The sequence below is a fragment of the Oncorhynchus kisutch genome, linkage group LG29, assembly GCF_002021735.2.
Source record: "Oncorhynchus kisutch isolate 150728-3 linkage group LG29, Okis_V2, whole genome shotgun sequence".
NCBI classification, from domain to species: domain Eukaryota; kingdom Metazoa; phylum Chordata; class Actinopteri; order Salmoniformes; family Salmonidae; genus Oncorhynchus; species Oncorhynchus kisutch.
The window spans coordinates 7,276,905-7,293,800 of record NC_034202.2 but is presented as its reverse complement, the minus strand read 5'-3'; the positions used below and the strand labels follow the sequence as shown (position 1 = coordinate 7,293,800).

Below are 16,896 nucleotides of genomic sequence, written 5' to 3'. Positions count from 1 at the left end.
CCAAGATGTTCAAATGTTTATAAATTACCAGCATGGTCAAATAATAGGTCTGGGACAGGTAGCACGTCCGGTGAACAGGCCAGGATTCCATATCTGCAGGCAGAACAGTTGAAACTGGAGAAGCAGCACGGCCAGGTGGACTGGGGACAGCAAGGAGTCATCATGCCAGGTAGTCCTGAGGCATGGTCCTAGGGCTCAGGTCCTCCGAGAGAGAGAAAGAAAGAGAGAAAGAGAGAATTAGAGAGAGCATACTTAAATTCACACAGGACACCGGATAAGACAGGAGAAGTACTCCAGATTTAGCAAACTGATCCTAGCCCCCCGACACAAACTACTGCAGCATAAATACTTGAGGCTGAGACAGGAGGGGTCAGGAGACACTGTGGCCCCATCCGATGATACCCCCGGACAGGGCCAAACAGGAAGGATATAACCCCACCCACTTTGCCAACGCACAGCCCCCACACCACTAGAGGGATATCTTCAACCATCAACTTACCATCCTGAGACAAGGCCGAGTCTAGCCTAGAAGTAACAAAAGCATGGATACATTTTTCTGCATCATTTTTGGACAGAAAGTTAATGATTTTTGCAATGTTACATAGATGGAAAAAAGCTGTCCTTGAAACAGTCTTGATATGTTCGTCAAAAAAGAGATCAGGGTCCAGAGTAACGCCGAGGTCCTTCACAGTTTTATTTGAGACGACTGTACAACCATTACGATTAATTGTCAGATTCAACAGAAGATCTCTTTGTTTCTTGGGACCTAGAACAAGCATCTCTGTTTTGTCCGAGTTCAAAAGTAGAAAGTTTAGGGCCTCCCGGGTGGCACAGTGGTTAAGGGCGCTGTACTGCTGTGCCACCAGAGACTCTGGGTTCGCGCCCAGGCTCTGTCTGTGGGGCGACGCACAATTGGCCTAGCGTCATCAGGGAGGGTTTGGCTGGTAGGGATATCCTTGTCTCATCACGCACCAGTGACTCCTGTGGCGGGCTGGGCGCAATGCACGCTAACCAAGGTTGTCAGGTGCACAGTGTTTCCTCCGACACATTGGTGCAGCTGGCTTCCGGGTTGGATGCGCGCTGTGTTAAGAAGCAGTGCGGCTTGGTTGGGTTGTGTATCGGAGGATGCATGACTTTCAACCTTCGTCTCTCCCGAGCCCGTATGGGAGTTGTAGCAATGAGACAAGATAGTAGCTACTAACAATTCTGATACCACAAAATTGGGGAGAAAAATGGTCCTGGCAGAGTTGTGACAACTGAGCGTTGAAGGAATACGCAGATTTAAAGAGGAGTCCGTAATTTGCTTTCTAATAATCATGATCTTTTCCTCAACGAAGATCATTAATTTATTACTGCTGAAGTGAAAGCCATCCTCACTTGGGGAATGCTGCTTTTTAGTTAGCTTTGCGACAGTATCAAAAATACATTTTGGATTGTTCTTATTTTCCTCAATTAAGTTGGAAAAATAGGATGATCGAGCAGCAGTAAGGGCTCTTCGGTACTGCACGGTAACGTCATTCTAAGCTAGTCGGAAGACTTCCAGTTTGGTGTGGCGCCATTTCCGTTCCTATTTTCTGGAATTTTCAGAGCTCGGGTATTTTCTGTATACCAGGGAGCTAGTTTCTTATGAGAAACGTTTTTCGTTTTTAGGGGTGCAACTGCATCTAGGGTATTGCGCAAGGTTAAATTGAGTTCCTCAGTTAGGTGGTTAACTGATTTTTGTCCTCTGACATCCTTGGGTAGGCAGAGGGAGTCTGGAAGGGCATCAAGGAATCTTTGTGTTGTCTGTGAATTTAAAGCACGACTTTTGATGCTCCTTGGTTGGGGTCTGAGCAGATTATTTGTTGCAATTGCAAACGTAATGAAATGGTGGTATGAGAAAAAACTAGGTCCAGAGTATTTCATTTTACCTTTATTTTACTAGGCAAGTCAGTTCTTATTTTATTCTTATTTTCAATGACAGCCTAGGAACAGTGGGTTAACTGCCTGTTCAGGGGCAGAATGATAGATTTGTACCTTGTCAGCTCGGGGATTGGAACTTGCAACCTTTCGGTTACTAGTCCAACGCTCTAACCACTAGGCTACCCTGCCGCCCCCAGTATGACTGTGACAGTGAGTAGGTCCAGAGACATGTTGGACAAAACCCACTGAGTCGATGATGGCTCCGAAAGCCTTTTGGAGTGGGTCTGTGGAATTTTCCATGTGAATATTAAAGTCACCAAAAATGTGAATATTATCTGCTATGACTACAAGGTCCGATAGGAATTCAGGGAACTCAATGAGGAACGCTGTATATGGCCCAGGAGGCCTGTAAACAGTAGCTATAAAAAGTGATTGAGTAGGCTGCATAGATTTCATGACTAGAAGCTCAAAAGATGAAAACGTCTTTTGTTTTATTTTAAATTGAAATATGCTATTGTAAATGTTAGCAGCACCTCCGTCTTTGCGGGATGCACGGGGGATATGGTCACTAGTGTAACCATTAGGTGAGGCCTCATTTAACACAGTAAATTCATCAGGCTTAAGCCATGTTTCAGTCAGGCCAATCACATCAAGATTATGATCAGTGATTAGTTCATTGACTATAATTGCCTTTGACGTAAGGGATCTAACATTAAGTAGCCCTATTTTGAGATCTCTTTCAATAATGACAGGAACGGAGGAGGTCTTTATCCTAGTGAGATTGCTAAGGCGAACACTGCCATGTTTAGTTTTGCCCAACCCAGGTCGAGGCACAGACACGGTTCCAATGGGGATAGCTGAGCTGACTACACTGGCTGTGCTAGTGGCAGACTCCACTAAGCTGGCAGGCTGGCTAACAGACTGCTGTCTGGCCTGCACCCTATTTCATTGTGGAGCTAGAGGAGTTAGAGCCCTGTCTATGTTGGTAGATAAGATGAGAGCACCCCTCCAGCTAGGATGGAGTCCGTCACTCCTCAGCAGACCAGGCTTGGTCCTGTTTGTGGGTGAGTCCCAGAAGGAGGGCCAATTATCTACAAATTCTATCTTTTGGGAGGGGCAGAAAACAGTTTTCAACCAGCGATTGAGTTGTGAGACCAGAGACAATTACTCGATGCCGACATCTTCCTAGCTGATTTACACATTGAAGCTATGTTGCACTTGGTAAGAAGCATCAGAGCTGCATATTCTTCTGATGCGACTGAATTGACTTAGAAACTTTTAATAAGTGGACGTGGATGAAAGCTGTCACCTCTAAGGAGGGTATTCCTGTCCGTAGGTTTCCGATAGAGATCTGTAAGAGAGGGAGGTTTTATCCTCCATAACCATCACATCAAGACAACTGTATGTTGATAGGTCATAGTTAATGGTGAAACGAACGAAACATTCCTAGTGTTTAGATAGGCATGGAATTCCAAAAGTTCTCCCTGGGTCCCTGTATAGATCACGAAAATGGCATCCAAATATCTCAGAATTAGGAGAATATCGGAGAGAAAAGGGTTAAGGTCTAGATTCAGCACGGCCTGTTTTTCAAAAATTCCTAGATATAGGTTAGCATAATTAGGAGCCATAGTGCTCCCCATCGCTGTCCCTTTCGTCTGGAAGAAGAAGTCTCCTCTGAAGAGAAACTAGTTGGAGGTTAGTACCAGTTCAGCCAAGTCCACAATACAGTTGGTGCTGGGAAGAGCATTAGGGGGACGTTCAATGAGGTAGAACATGAGGGCCTCTAGGCCGCCCTGGTGGGCGGTGTTAGTATATAGACCGGTAAACATCAAAAGTACACAGAATAGAATTTTCAGCTATACGGTCCACAGATTTCAAAAGATGAATCAAATCAAGTCTCTAGTATACGTGGGGAGGGAGATGGCCCCAGGGTTTCACAAGATGGTCTACAAAAGGTAGAGATATTGTCTGTCAGAGATCCGTTACTACTCACAATGGTCCTGCCTGGTATAGGTGGTGTCATGCTGTTGTGAATTTTGGAGAGATCGTATATGACAGGTGTGGTTGGGCAGTCAACTTTCATATTCTGTCTTTGTCGTTTCCACTTCATTAAAAAATAATGCCGACAATTTACCATGGATCAGAGACTTGAATTAATTAGTAGGGTCCTTAGTCAAATTCATCATCACGGAGTTGTCTCAGAATGACCTTTTCATGGTCTGCTGCATTTTGCATCCCCACCGCACCTCCTTCGTCGGCAGGTTTGATAATGATACTGGAGTCATTTATGAGTTCCACAAGAGATTCTTTCTCTGCTTTGGACATATTGTAGAATACCTTGTTCTTTTTGGTAAAAATCTGGTAAAAATCTGCTTTTCCTCTTAAAGTTGGTCTCTTTATAGTGCAATGGATTAACATTGGCAGGTGCATAGGGAGAAACCCCATTACAAAAAAAACTAGGTCAATCTCAAAAACGGTGGGAAAACTTTTAAACGTCTACAACTGGATCAAAGTCATTGGCCTGTGATGTTCAGACAAATGATAGTCCCTTACCTAGGGCAGATGCATATGGACAAGTTAATTACCGATTCTTGCTCCGCGTATGTTGCGGGGACTTCGGGTGTTGCCGTCTTCCTACGTAGTCCTCTCCTGCATTTCCTTCGGGGATGCAGGATGGGAGGGTGGACAAGACAAGACGCTCCGCCTCCGTCACTGGAGTCAGATGTGAGGGAGTTGGTTGATCGCCACACTAGCGGCCCTTTAGGATTACGGCTGGGCTGGTGTTCACCCTTCCAGCATGCTCGTGGGGCAAGTGCCAATTGGCTGTCTCCGGTCATCCCTGCTGAAACATCCCTTCTGTACCTTCTGCTCCTCGTAGTCCACAATATCACGCAGCATTCTGACACACAGATCCCTAAAGAATTTAAGCTATGAAGAGTGTATATTGTAGTGTCTAGTTATACCAGGACAGATTAGGGTGTCTGTATAAACACAGAGCTAGGGAGTGAACTGGGTGGGCTGAACATGGTCATCTCCCTCGCTCCTTATATTTTCCAGTAGACTACATTTAGTTTTACGCAAACTCTACAGTGCAAGACCTGTTTCCACAGTGCAACGTTGCAAAGCTTACTCTATATTGAAATATCCTCCATCAAAATACTCCTCTCTCCAACACTCAGAAAATATCTACCTATTAAGGGGAAGTGAGGAGTGTATCGCAGCGAACCAGTAATCAGAGGTTGTTCCTGCCTGCTCTCAAGAGGCTCCTCGAGACCAGTTATCTGTGGGGAAAATCACTGACACCATGGAAGCATGTCCCATCTCGCTCTGAAACTCTCCCCAGCCTAGACAACATCAATGACTGAGACAGAAAGTCTTTGTAATAGATGAGAACCTGAAAAATCCTGTTAACTGGTCCACAGAAACATCTGTCCTCAAATAGTCAGACAAAGTCACCAGGACACATTTCACAAATTCCAACCTGTGAATGAAGACCAGAATCACAGACAATGACTCATTGTAACGTCATTTTCCACCATGTGAGAGGAGTGAGTCAGTCTACCTACTTTCATGAGCACCAGGGCAATGGAATGTGGTAAGGATTACGCAACAGAGGCAAAGTTACACATTAAAAGAACAATAACTATAGAAACCAGCTAACACCATAAGTTTATTGTAGGTCATACGTTTATTTAAGAAACAAACCAACTTTAAAAAACAACAACTTTGAATGGCTTAAAACAATGGCACAAAAGTAAAAATGCACAGTGTTAATGTCTGGCCTACATGATCTGACTGAGGCAAATACATGGTATAAAAGGCATAGAACACATGTAGATTATAGACTTAAAGCCAGTTTGGCCCCAACACTGCCCCTCTAAAATATGGGTAACTTATCACCATAGTACTCAATACTTTACAACTAACTGCATGACATTTAACTTTAGCACAATGTAAAAGTCTCTAACTGGGGATTTCATAAGACATGTTGTTCCCCATGTGCTAGGCAATAACATGTCCGATATGCATCGGTGTTTGACCTCTTCATCGTCACATTAAGACAATATCTAACTAGATATTTACATCTTTCACATTTGCCCTCTAACGTCATTCATATGAAAATCACAAAAGGAGTAACAAGTCCAGGCTATATATGCATATATTCAGCCACGTTCACTAGTAGTCTGTGTAAGGTGACTCAGCGTTGGCCAAAGTCCTAACTTAAAACTTACTAAAACTCCTCCGGACACACTGTCAGACAGATAAGTAATATAGTTCCTCTTTTGGGTGGTTCGCTCTTTTGGGTGGTCTGTGCCGAGACCCATTTTCTCCTCTTCTGGACTCCATGTCCTGGTCCTGTGAGAAGTCAGGTTGTGCGTCTGTCCCACACAATAACACACCATCATGATCCCTTTCTTGTAAATTATTCTATTTCACAACAGTTACAGGAGATACCCTTTTTAGGTCTCTAAATTTTTACAAGGAGCGTACAGTCAGTTCCAGTGCATCACAGTCCATATTCATACAAGAGAGGAATCGTCTTTTCAACGACCCTCTGCCAGTGTCTGTCCCAAGTCATCCATTACTAGCAGGTACTGCTCTGCGTGTTCCCAGACTCAGACACATAGGCCTTGCTCTTCCTGGAGTACTTCATGGAGCTGAAGGAGACCCTCATCCTCTCCACCGTCCTGCTGCTCCTACACAGCAGTGTGTTCTTCACATGGTCCCTGAAGTCCTCCGACACAAAGTAGTAGATAAAGGGATCCAGACAGCAGTTGAGGCTGGCCAGACACAGAGTGGTGATGTAGAAGCCGTAGCCGTTGTTGACCACCCCGTCTTTGAGGAGGGAGTAGTGGACGACCAGCATGATGTTACTGGGGATGAAACACACCAGGAAGGTGACCAGCACGGTCACGATCAGCACCACGGCTTTCCGGCGGTTCTTCCCGGCGCTCCCGTCCGTCATGGCGTTCCCGAGAGCACTCAGGAGGAGGATGTAGGCCAGGATGATGACCAGCGAGGGGACCAGGAACACGATGCCGGCCATGAGGACGAAGTAGAAGTAGGGGAGCGCTACGTCAGGGAAGGGGTCCTCCAGATCATGGATGATATTGACGTCATGGCAGGTGGTGATGTTCGGGTCCTTGAGCTTGGCCGTGTGGTTGTACAGGTACAGAGGGGTGGTGGTGAGCCAGATGAAGGCCCAGATAGAGACGGAGACAGCGACCGCCACTTTGTTGTTCTTCCTCTGCTGAGATAGAGGATGGGCCACACCCCAGTAGCGTTGCACACTCAGACAGGTGATGAAGAGGATGGAGCAGTACATGTTGCCGTAGAAGAAGCCCACCAGGACTTTACACAACCCCTCACCATAGATCCAGTCGTTGCCGTTGAGGTGGTAGGCGATCTTCAGGGGAGTCCAGATGACAAAGAGCAGGTCGGACAGAGCCAGGTTGGCCATGTAGATGGCGGAAGGGTGCTTCTTCTTGGTCCTGAACAGGAAGACCCAGATGGCCATGGCATTGGTGGGGAGCCCCACAGCAAACACCACGATGTAGACGATGGGGAGGAACACAGTGGTCAGACTGCTCCGTAGCGTGTCTGCGGTCGCCTTGGACACTGTAACACGGTTGGAATCCTGAGGGTCAACCACCCCGATGAACCCTCGCCCTTTACCTTTTGATGAAGCACAGGAGAGAAACATCACTGACAAAGACCTATAATGTTGAACGGTTTTGGTGAACCGGTGAGCCCCAACATACAATACGTCATTAAGTTACGCAATGATTTGAATGACAGAGATTCTATATTGTCAAAAAAGATCAAACATGATAAGGTAATAAGTCGATTTTCGCAGTCTTCTTAAGATCTCAAATATATAGGGTCGTTCCATCTCTAGGCGAACCATACTAAATGGGTAAAAACAAACAATACAGATTCCTGGCACACGAGAAAACATTTGAATAAAGAACTGATGATACTCTGAAAAAGGAGGTTAACCACAGGTTGGAACCGACGAGTACGCTAAGTTAAACAAGGTTTTTACAGGTCTACTGAAAAAGACACGAGATAGATACTTTACAAAAGGTAAATCTTACCTTGAAACGGATTTGTTGCATACGCGCAACCGAGCAACAATAAACAGGAAAGTATTCGAAAGGAGGCCATTCTCCGTGAACTTTGTACAGAATGAATGGTCTGTGTATCTAGTCCTACCGCGATCGAACTGGTTGTTAACTTCACTCCGATGTCCAATATACCTTTATTTCGCTCTCTCTCTCGCTCTCTCTCTCTCTGCCCTAAACAGGACACACCCTAATAACCACCAGAGACTGACGGAATCAAACACCGTGCGCTCTCTCTCTGCACGCACGTCACATGGTTTCGAGTGTCTGTGAGTTTTCACCTGCCTCGAGCATAGTGCTTTTATTAGGAATCAGTAAACCAATAGGAAAGATTATAATGTATGAAACACCATATTTGTATGCTGCTTACAAGTCTATAGTCCTTCACTAAGCATACAAGTCGTTTCCTTTGGCGTTTACAACATCTCGAGTCTAAAACAGGGAAGGTAATCACGTAGCTGAGTAGAGCGATACTTTACACGACTCTTACCTGTTTGGTCATATCTAAGGATCGCAGAGTAATCGCAGTTTATTCAATGTAAATCTAATAGGGATGTATAGGTGAGACCGGGGATGGTTGTAACACTTGCAATTACTCCAATCGGGAGCGAGGTAGAATCATACTGTTCACATGCTCAGTTTAGTATTGAAGCCTCATGTGAAAAAAGTAAGTCTCTGTGATAAACTGCAGATTATATTGACAGAAATCTGATTTCGAGGTAAATGTGTTTTCGTGATGGCATATAAACTGCTTTGTAGTTCTGTTAACCAAACTTATATCAGGTTTATAACCAGTCTGTGTAGAGATATTTGATTCAAATTAGCAATGCTAAAGTTAACGTTTAGATTTTTTTTAAATGAAGCTATCTAATGGCTGCAAGGGTCAGGGTTAGTTGTAACAACTTGTGAGAAAACGGAATGTTTTAGGTACATGTTTTATTTTGCTTTCAGCATTCCTGGATAAAGGAAAAGAAAGACAGACCTCTCCACAGTTTGGACAAAGCGTCAAAAGCAGAGCGGGGGGGGGGGGAAGCCAATCAGGTCAGTTGCAAAATTGTAGCGCATATGTTACGTGACGCTGTACAGATTCTGCAAAGATTACTCTTTTGATTTCAACCCAGTTGATCTACACCCCTTCTCAAAAGCAGGGACCAAGAAAATTGCAACAAGGGGTAGGAAGAGGAGAAAAACTGTGATTTTTGATGGATACACCCATCAAGCAGGCACTGGAAGAAGAGCATAAAAGGTCAAGTGCTCAGAAGGCACAAATTGTAATTGCCCTGCCTAAAAAAACTGCTGGAAAGAAGCAAGCCAAGACAAACCACACTGAAACACATTAAAAAAACTGTCCTGCCTAAGAAAAAAGCCAAAACAAAGCAGATTGAACCAGAAAATTCAGATTCTTCCAATGAAGAACACTTCTGCATTGTGTGCACGAGTCCAAGGAGGTCTGGGTGTTGCTGGGAAATCAAATTATGGGCCCACCAAGCCTGTACCCCAGGACAGCCATACATACCACTGTCACAACTGATGGGCCCACCAAGCCTGTACCCCAGGACAGCCATACATACCACTGTCACAACTGATGGGCCCACCAAGCCTGTACCCCAGGACAGCCATACATACCACTGTCACAACTGATGGGCCCACCAAGCCTGTACCCCAGGACAGCCATACATACCACTGTCACAACTGATGGGCCCACCAAGCCTGTACCCCAGGACAGCCATACATACCACTGTCACAACTGATGGGCCCACCAAGCCTGTACCCCAGGACAGCCATACATACCACTGTCACAACTGATGGGCCCACCAAGCCTGTACCCCAGGACAGCCATACATACCACTGTCACAACTGATGGGCCCACCAAGCCTGTACCCCAGGACAGCCATACTGTCACTGTCACAACTGTGACTCTTGATTTAGTGAACATGTCCAACATTGTCACACAGCCACGCACGCAAACACACAGGTTCAGGTGTTTAGTTTAGTCTGTTTGGTTGAGAACCATTTAGGAGTGAAATAATACATGTATTATTTCTGCCAAACAAAAGGTAAACTTGGCAACGATGCTCTCAAAAGCATTCAATAATTAGTTGCACGTCATATGCACTTTTTTAAGTCTGTTACAATTCACCCCATGGTCTGGTTTAGTTGTAACACTTCACTCCTTGTATTTAAGACACCATATGCATTTGCTGTTTGATTTACATATATGACCACACCAATTTGTAAAGGACAGATGTAGGTTGTTTGTATCGAGTTCCGAATACACTACCATAAACGATCGCTGAGAAACAGTGAAGGGTTACAACCACCCATTTCTATATAAATCAGAACTATGTTGATCTGGTATTGGTTCTCTTGGGCATTGCTGCATCAACGAAGTATGCCCCATTTCATGTATGCCTGGACTATGTCACCTGAGGCAATTCTTTTTAGATGTGGAATTTTTCCACATTGAAGTAAACCCATTCCACCATTTCTTTATTCTGATTAAATAGGATTTGAGTCAACCAAGTTGAAGAGTGCCATTTCTGCAACATATCTCAGGGTGTAGGCTAAAGTCACGGACAAAACTATACCGTGCATCATAGCCGCAGGTGGTAGGGGTATGAGGGTTCTGCAGCAAATCATGAAAAATCACACAAAAAAAAAATGCCAATAGAGCTGCCCCCCCCCCCCCCCCCCCCCCCATCCCACTTCTCGCAGCTATGCTGTGCATTCAAGATAATGATCAGGACTTCCCCTTTCTATTTGTTCATGCAAGCAATCTCACCACAGAAGGAACCAATGCTAAATGCCACTCGGCTGACTGAAAACCAAGGCCATAGAATTTAATTTTTTTATAAAAAATAAAGACATGACATACTTCATCGCAACACGCAGAAAAAGAAAACAGACACTATAGTTTTTAAAGAACAATAAATAAAACTATTTATACATGTAACCTGAGTCAATCAGATGTGCATTTACAAGGACGCACAGGTGCTACAAAGATCATCGATTCATGATTTAGGTCAAGATTGGCTCATTTAATAAAGAACAGTGCACATTACCAGAAGTGAAGGGTCAGTGCTATAGTGCACTGAGAACTAAGTTTACAGTTTCAGAGAGCTGCTGTGCTAGAACAAACTTAATGGACATCAGACTATTTAAATGTGGGGAATGGATCAGAAACACAGAATAAAAACAATGCCACTTCACACTTAGCTATTTTGTCCTCTACATAAAACCAACAAAATCTGCACAAAACCAAAAAAAGAATGTGTGAGAGAAGGCAATGTAATAAGCACATAATATATGAAGTAGTCTGGGGTTGCATCTCCATTTAAAATGGCTTCGTCTCCATTGATACTGATGACAACAGATGTCAGGTAAAAGAAACATGGTAAATCGACACCAACCCAGTATTCCCTTTCACCCATCCAGTTCTTTGAAAAACATCAGTACAGCCAACTATCTCCACTAGACAACCCCCCCCCCCCCCCCCCCATTAACAGGAGCTGCTCTGTGTTTTCCCAGAGTCGGAAGTGTAGGTGCTACTCTTTTTGGAGTACTTCAGAGCGTTGAACGAGACCCTCATTCTCTCCACCGTCCTCTCACTGCGGCATCTCAGTGTGTTTTTCACATGCTGCCTGAACTCCTCTGAGATGAAGTAGTAAATGAATGGATCCAGGCAGCTGTTGAGGGCGGCCAGACACAGGGTAGAGATGTAGAAGCCGTATCCGTTGTTCACGCCTCCGGCCAGCAGGAGGGAGTAGTGCACCAGCAGCATGATGTTACTGGGGGTGAAACAGACCAGGAACATGACCAACACGGTGATGATTAGCACCACCGCCTTGCGTCGATTCTTAGTGATGCTGGCATCTGTCATAGAGTTCCTCAGAGACTTGAGCATCAGAATGTAGGCCACCACGCACACCACGGTGGGAACTACAAATCCCAGGATTCCCATGGTCAGGAAGTAGCCTGCGGCCATGCTATTCTGGCTGGGTCGGGTGACGTCGTGGCATGTGATGATGTTGAGGTTGGTCACTATGACCGTCTGGTCATAGAGGTAGAGAGGGGTGGTCATCAGCCAGACCCCCACCCAGACTGCGACAGAGACGCCGATGGCTACCTCGTTGTTTCTCCTATTCTGGGAGAGTGGTTTGACGATGGCCCAGTAGCGCTGGACACTCAGACAGGTGATGAAGAGGATGGAGCAGTACATGTTCCCGTAGAAGAAGCCCACCAGGACTTTACACAACCCCTCACCATAGATCCAGTCGTTGCCGTTGAAGTGGTAGGCGATCTTCAGGGGAGTCCAGATGACAAAGAGCAGGTCGGACAGAGCCAGGTTGGCCATGTAGATGGCGGCAGGGTGCTTCTTCTTGGTCCTGAACAGGAAGACCCAGATGGCCATGGCGTTGGTGGGGAGCCCCACAGCAAACACCACGATGTAGACGATGGGGAGGAACACCGTGGTCAGACGACTGTCCAGGACCATGTGGGCCGTCTGGGAGACCCACACTCCTTCCGGTGACTCGGTCCCCGTGAAGCCTCGGTTTATAACATCAGCATCAATCTGCTCTGAGAAAGAGAAGAGGAATAAGGCGAGTAGGAACAGGGCTATTAAGGAATTCTGACAATGGGGTTCAAAAGTATGCCATTTGAATACAATAGACATGTGATTTAATTATCTGTCAGGTTCATGCTTCAACTATTACTTGAAATTATACAGAGCCAACACAAAGACAAATTATATGAAGTCAACTAATAAGACTCCAGGTGGTCATTTTCTCTTAAATCTTGACCGTCAAAAGTCTGTCATTAGAATGTGGGATGACATTTTGGGCGCGTTCCTCTGCCCGAGTGTTGCTCACCCCTTCCAGATCTTACAACGCCTGGATAAGTATTTTACATATCAGCTAACCACATACAGATTGCTATAATGTCAGTCGATGACGTGGCACGCAACCATTGGTTGACGCATGCAACGTCTGAGCAGGGGAATGCCGCCCCGTTCAAAATAACTGGGAAACTGGGGAATTTGGGCATCTTTCTAGAGCTCCGACTTGAAGATCCCCGACATCATGTTTGACCACGTTTTTTTCCCCAAGTTCCAAGTTGTCTTGAAAGTACCATGTGACCATACTAATTGATGAGGGACTTATTTTACACTGGACAAAGGCCAGTCATGTCATTGGGCGAAAGCGGGAAGGGAGGAGCGGCCTTCTCAAATTGAACAGTAGGATTCCAGGGCTCCCACTACTGGCAACCCCGCTCCTCACCATATTTGGTAGTGAGTGGAAACGCCAATCAGAAGTCACGTTTATACATCCAGTGAAATATATCTCATTGTTCTGTGATACAACATCTCTTCTCCATTCAATAAAATGTTTGAATTTTCTAAATGGTTTTCACTGGGAAGGCAGAGAAATCGTTGACTTCTGCATCGGGAAACCGAATCTTACAAATTAGGTCACTACGCCCTTCCTTAATTAGGCCCTAAGTCACTTCTGCATCGGGAAACAGAATCTTACAAATTAGGTCACTACGCCCTTCCTTAATTAGGCCCTAAGTCACTTCTGTTTGGAGCTGACTTCACCGCTGGACAGAGCGGGGCACCTGGCTCACGCCCGGGAGGTTGCCTGGTGTTGTGCCGAACCCCCCCCCCCCCCCCCCTTCTTAATTGCTACGATTTGCTTGCTAGTTAAGATTTCTGCTTTGCACTCTGTCAGTCTAACCTACATTTCACTGATCTTAGTAGCAGAAAGCATTTTTGTCTGCAGTTTTCAGTTTGGCTATTTGTTTCAAGTGTATATGACTGTTCCAACTTGTATGGCGCCCTGCGCAAACTTTTATGGCACCCTGCACACGGCAAGATGCCACCCTGAGCGGCTGCCCATGTCACCTGTACTGAAATCCGCTACTGATTTTGTATTAGTCTATAAATAAATCGCTTAGCCAAAATTCGTCAACTCTTCCGTGTCTTATTCAACTAGTATTTTTGAAAGGGTAAGGATAATGCAGCCATAGTTGTTCTGAAATGTTTATTGCTTTCCAACATTTTAACGTAAACTAACCCAATTCCGTACAAATGTGCGCAACCGCAACATTCAAACGAGGCTACAAAGAAAACTAATGGGACTGTAGCGACTGTGTTGATGTCAAAATCGGGGGTGTGAACTAGGTTTCTATTCAAGCGTTGATCGACATGGTAATGGCTCTATAGTATTGGAGAAAAGTTTTTTTTTAAATGACCCTCCGTTACATCTTGTCATGTCGTAACGTACAGCACGCATAAAGCAACTAGTTCTGTCTTACAATCTCTCTCCACCAGGTGTAGCAGTTCTATCATCCTTTAAAAACAAGAAATGGCCAGTGACGTAAGGGAGGGATACCTAGTCATTTTTTTCATCATCATTGCATGCGATCATCATTCTCAAAGCCGTTGTTTACTTCTAAGATCACTTTAGCACAGCCCTAAAAACCTGATTCAAATTCAACACAAACCTTCAAATAGGTAAATAATGTAATGACACATTATATAAACTCTTTATAGTGTTTTATTTACATTTAAGGCAATAAGGTGATAAGTTGGACAGATCGAGTGAAAAAAGCCATTTTCCCACACGACATCTCTCCTTCTCACTATCACGCATTAGTTTCGCTTTCCCACCCGCCATTTTTAAAAAGACCCGACAGGGCTCATTGTCTTCTTGAATTATGCAGAAACGGGCAGCGTTTAGGTCATGTAATTGATTCTGTTGGAAAGGGGAGAAATTGTGCTTTACAATGGTATTGACATTACAGTTAATCTGGAAGTATTACGTTTTTGGGTCGCTAAAATCAGGGCAATTGTACGTACCAATGCGATGTACGAGTTTACGTTACTCCCTTCATGTTTAATATTACACACCTAGATTAAAATTAAGGAAATGTAAGGGGGGAGGGGTGCTGGCAGGTGGGGAGATTTTCGGCACAACCCCGGTTCCAAAACGAATGCAATCACCTTCCAGAAGATGCAAGAGACCCCTATACGGGCGCCGGGCTACATTAATCAAACCCTTCGATGTCGTTGTTCTTACAAACCTTAAGACAAGGAGTATTTCACAAACGTATTCATTTAGGAATCAGAGAGGGGATCCGACTCAATACTTTACCATAAACACATTAAATAATATCACAACGAACAAAAACACACACCAATAACTAGACGAGGGGAAAGGGCTAGCTCTTACCAGTTTCCTGAGACAGACAGTGCTCGGCACAGGCCAATAAAAATATCAGTTTCAAACAATGTGGCTTAAAACTCATGTTAACTTCCACAAAAGGATCCAGCAGCAATCTATCTGCGATGTCTGAAGAGTGTTGAATGCGGACGGCGCGTTTGTTTGTGGATTCCTTGTCCGCACGACGTTAAAGTGAACTAAAGAGGAAGTACCACATCCCGCCCTCACATAACAGGTGGGGAAAAAAACCTGTCTCCTCAGGCTGACTGGCTCTAGTAGGATCTCGCCCTCAGACACTGATCTAAGGTCAGTTTTGTGTTTTTACACAAAGGCTTCAAGTTGAGCGGATGGTCGGGGGCTGGAAAATAATTACAACTAATTTGTAGACTGCAAATTAACCAAACCCAAACAGATTTGACTAAAACATCATTTCAAACCTTGCTGACGTTTGTATAAGACCACGTCTCTCAATTGTGCGTGGAAATACTTGGTAACAGATTTCCCAAATTAAAATAATTTGGAGCTGATTTTCTGGTGTTTGTATAAACAAATATGTCCGACAATGAATATTTATTTTTTGCTCAGAAAACACGGGGGCCAAATAAAACCACCTGTGGGCCAAATTTGTCCAGCTGGCCACTAGTTGGGGAACCTTGGTATAAGCTGATCCTAGAGCTGTGCGAAGGGGCAACTTCAATACCACCTGCATAGGCCTAAGGAAAATTACATCTCAGCACAGCACGGCAGTAGATTAGTAGGTAGGCTAGTAAATAATGGGTTAACCTTCCAGTGGAAAGTGCATCAAGAATATTTCCTCAAGGTTAAAGAATAAGAAATAGATTATCCTCTGCCATTTTCTTCTCCTTCTTTATGTTCCCAGTTGCAACACATAACAAAGGTTTATGAGATGAATGAGAGAGAGGGGTGTGTGTTGCATAAGGTTCAGTGTCCTCAGGGCAGGCTCAGTGGAAGTTCCAAAGGTTTATGAGATGAATGAGAGAGAGGGGTGTGTGTTGCATAAGGTTCAGTGTCCTCAGCTCAGTGGAAGTTCCAAAGGTTTGGTGTTTTTGTTTGACTTAGTCACTAGCATCTCTGTTTGGCCAATAAAATGTGTCCTTTAATGCAGAAGGCTAGTTGCTTGAGGACTCTCGGGTGCTTTTCTCCTGCTCTGTTTGTCTTTCTTCAGGTGGAAAGGAGGAATGGAATGGATAGGATTGGTGGTGACGGGAGACAGAGGAGAGAACGGGAAGTAGCAATGTTATCTGACCTTTTGTCTTAAGGTCATAATAGAAACAAAAGTATTGTTTATTGTAGAACTAATTTGGTCAACTACCTGAAATTATCGACATGTTTGAGTGTGTGTATTTGTGTGTGTGTGCGTTAAAATGTATTACTCAATATTTCAGCAAATCGCAATGCGTCCATTATTTGAAATCCTTCCTCCTAATAAACATTTTTTAAACTGAAAGGATGCTTTATTATAAATATTTACCATTGCTTTTTTTGTAATGTCTTTATGGCACCTAGTGTCTTTATGGCACCTTCAAACCAAATATGATCTATTAGCAAGCTGAGGGCTTGTTTGAACTATATACTGAACAAAAATATGCATCATGCAACAATTTCAAAAATGTTACTGAGTTAAG

The 16,896-nt window shown here is 44.4% G+C and overlaps 2 protein-coding genes across 3 annotated transcripts; both read right to left on the bottom strand.

Moving 5' to 3' along the window:
* Window positions 1-5,571: 5,571 nt before the first annotated feature.
* LOC109874220 (proteinase-activated receptor 2) lies at window positions 5,572-8,309 on the bottom strand. Its single transcript, XM_020466039.2, has 2 exons — window positions 8,001-8,309; window positions 5,572-7,578 (listed from the first exon to the last, which is right to left on the bottom strand). Exons 1-2 carry the CDS (start codon window positions 8,068-8,070, stop codon window positions 6,488-6,490), a joined length of 1,161 nt encoding a protein of 386 aa, XP_020321628.1. The 5' UTR covers window positions 8,071-8,309; the 3' UTR covers window positions 5,572-6,487.
* A 639-nt stretch (window positions 8,310-8,948) lies between these two features.
* On the bottom strand, window positions 8,949-15,761 carry LOC109874319 (proteinase-activated receptor 2-like). 2 transcript variants are annotated; one of them, XM_020466179.2, is made up of 2 exons: window positions 15,260-15,726; window positions 8,949-12,600 (listed from the first exon to the last, which is right to left on the bottom strand). In XM_020466179.2, exon 2 carries the CDS (start codon window positions 12,520-12,522, stop codon window positions 11,527-11,529), a length of 996 nt encoding a protein of 331 aa, XP_020321768.1. In that variant the 5' UTR covers window positions 12,523-12,600; window positions 15,260-15,726; the 3' UTR covers window positions 8,949-11,526. The 2 variants fall into 2 exon arrangements, with proteins under 2 accessions (XP_020321768.1, XP_020321767.1); XM_020466178.2 differs by having other exon boundaries at window positions 10,847-12,605; window positions 15,260-15,761.
* Between the last annotated feature and the right edge of the window lie 1,135 nt (window positions 15,762-16,896).